Source organism: Pteropus medius, unplaced genomic scaffold, assembly GCF_902729225.1.
Source record: "Pteropus medius unplaced genomic scaffold, Ma_sr-lr_union100, whole genome shotgun sequence".
Lineage (NCBI taxonomy): Eukaryota > Metazoa > Chordata > Mammalia > Chiroptera > Pteropodidae > Pteropus > Pteropus medius.
The window spans coordinates 1-1,010 of NW_024341534.1; the positions used below are offsets into that span (position 1 = coordinate 1).

General features: G+C 67.6%; 1 protein-coding gene across 2 annotated transcripts; it reads left to right on the top strand.

Moving 5' to 3' along the window:
• Positions 1 to 6: 6 nt before the first annotated feature.
• LOC120593056 (rho guanine nucleotide exchange factor 11-like) lies at positions 7 to 1,004 on the top strand. Of its 2 annotated transcripts, none has more exons than XM_039850898.1 (2): positions 7 to 248; positions 512 to 1,004. In XM_039850898.1, exons 1-2 carry the CDS (start codon positions 111 to 113, stop codon positions 887 to 889), a joined length of 516 nt encoding a protein of 171 aa, XP_039706832.1. In that variant the 5' UTR covers positions 7 to 110; the 3' UTR covers positions 890 to 1,004. The 2 variants fall into 2 exon arrangements, with proteins under 2 accessions (XP_039706832.1, XP_039706833.1); XM_039850899.1 differs by having other exon boundaries at positions 515 to 1,004.
• The last annotated feature ends 6 nt before the right edge of the window (positions 1,005 to 1,010 follow it).

The following is a 1,010-nucleotide window of genomic DNA, read 5'->3' on the forward strand; positions in this document are numbered from 1 at the left end:
ACTGCTCCAGGCCTCGCTCTGAGCACCCTGCCCGTACCACCCCGTCTCGCCTGCTGGTGGGGACATGGCTGAGCTCTGGGTCAGCGCTTGCCTTGTCTTCCAGCACCACCATGGCCTTGGCCCTCAATGCCTACCTGAGCCACGCTGGCATCCGGCTCCGAGAGGCACGGCCGTCCAGCACAGCCGAGAAGGCCCCGTCTGCCCCTGACAAGGACAAGTGGCTCCCCTTCTTCCCGAAGACCAAGAAGGTGACAGGGCCGCCCCAGAAAGTCTCTCCCCTTGGCGTGGCTCCCCACACTGGCCAGCCTGGGAGAGGCCTTTAGCAGTGGGCTAGCTTCCCACCACCTTGGCCTTGGAGAGCAACCTTTTCCGTCCCTCTGAGCCCCGGCCGGAAGCTCGTGTCCCGGTCAGGGGACAGGCAGGAGCCTGCCGTCCAGCTTCGGAGCGGGAGCAGAGTGGCCTGTGGCCCGGGCGTCGGGACCAGCTCTAAGCCCGGATTCTCTTACCTCAGCAGAGCAGCAATTCCAAGAAGGACAAGGACGCCTTGGAGGACAGGAAGCGGAACCCCCTCCTCAGATACATCGGGAAGCCCAGGAGCTCCTCCCAGAGCAGTGAGTCCATGGGGACAGCGGCGCGGTGGGGCCACAGCCCTGCAGGCCCTCTGAGGGACAGGCGACCGCGCCAGCCCCAGCCTTCGTCTGGGGCCCAGCACCCGTCTTGGCTGCCGAGCAGCCGCCTGGAGCAGCGTCCCCTTGGGCGGGCGGGCGCTGTTGACAGCCGGTGCCCCCAACCTCCACGTGGGACTCTGTGCCGAGGGCCTGTGCGTGGGGATTCGAGGTGTTCAGCAGAACGAGGCTTGGGGCCCAGAGGCCCCCAGTGCCACCTGTAGCCCGGCTCCATCGACCCTGCGGGTGTCGTCATGCACTTGGCCAGAAGTTGCGGCTGGCCCTCGCCTCCGGCCCCAGTGCTGGTCCTGCGGGTCTGCGAGGGGCCGGGGGGCACTCCTGGTC

Bases quoted from the DNA above. Each gene is read 5' to 3' on its own strand.
- LOC120593056 (XM_039850898.1), top strand. From the start codon at position 111: ATGGCCTTGGCCCTCAATGCCTACCTGAGCCACGCTGGCATCCGGCTC. The intron at 249-511 runs GTGACAGGGCCG...CTCTTACCTCAG, and splicing joins TCTTCCCGAAGACCAAGAAG to CAGAGCAGCAATTCCAAGAA.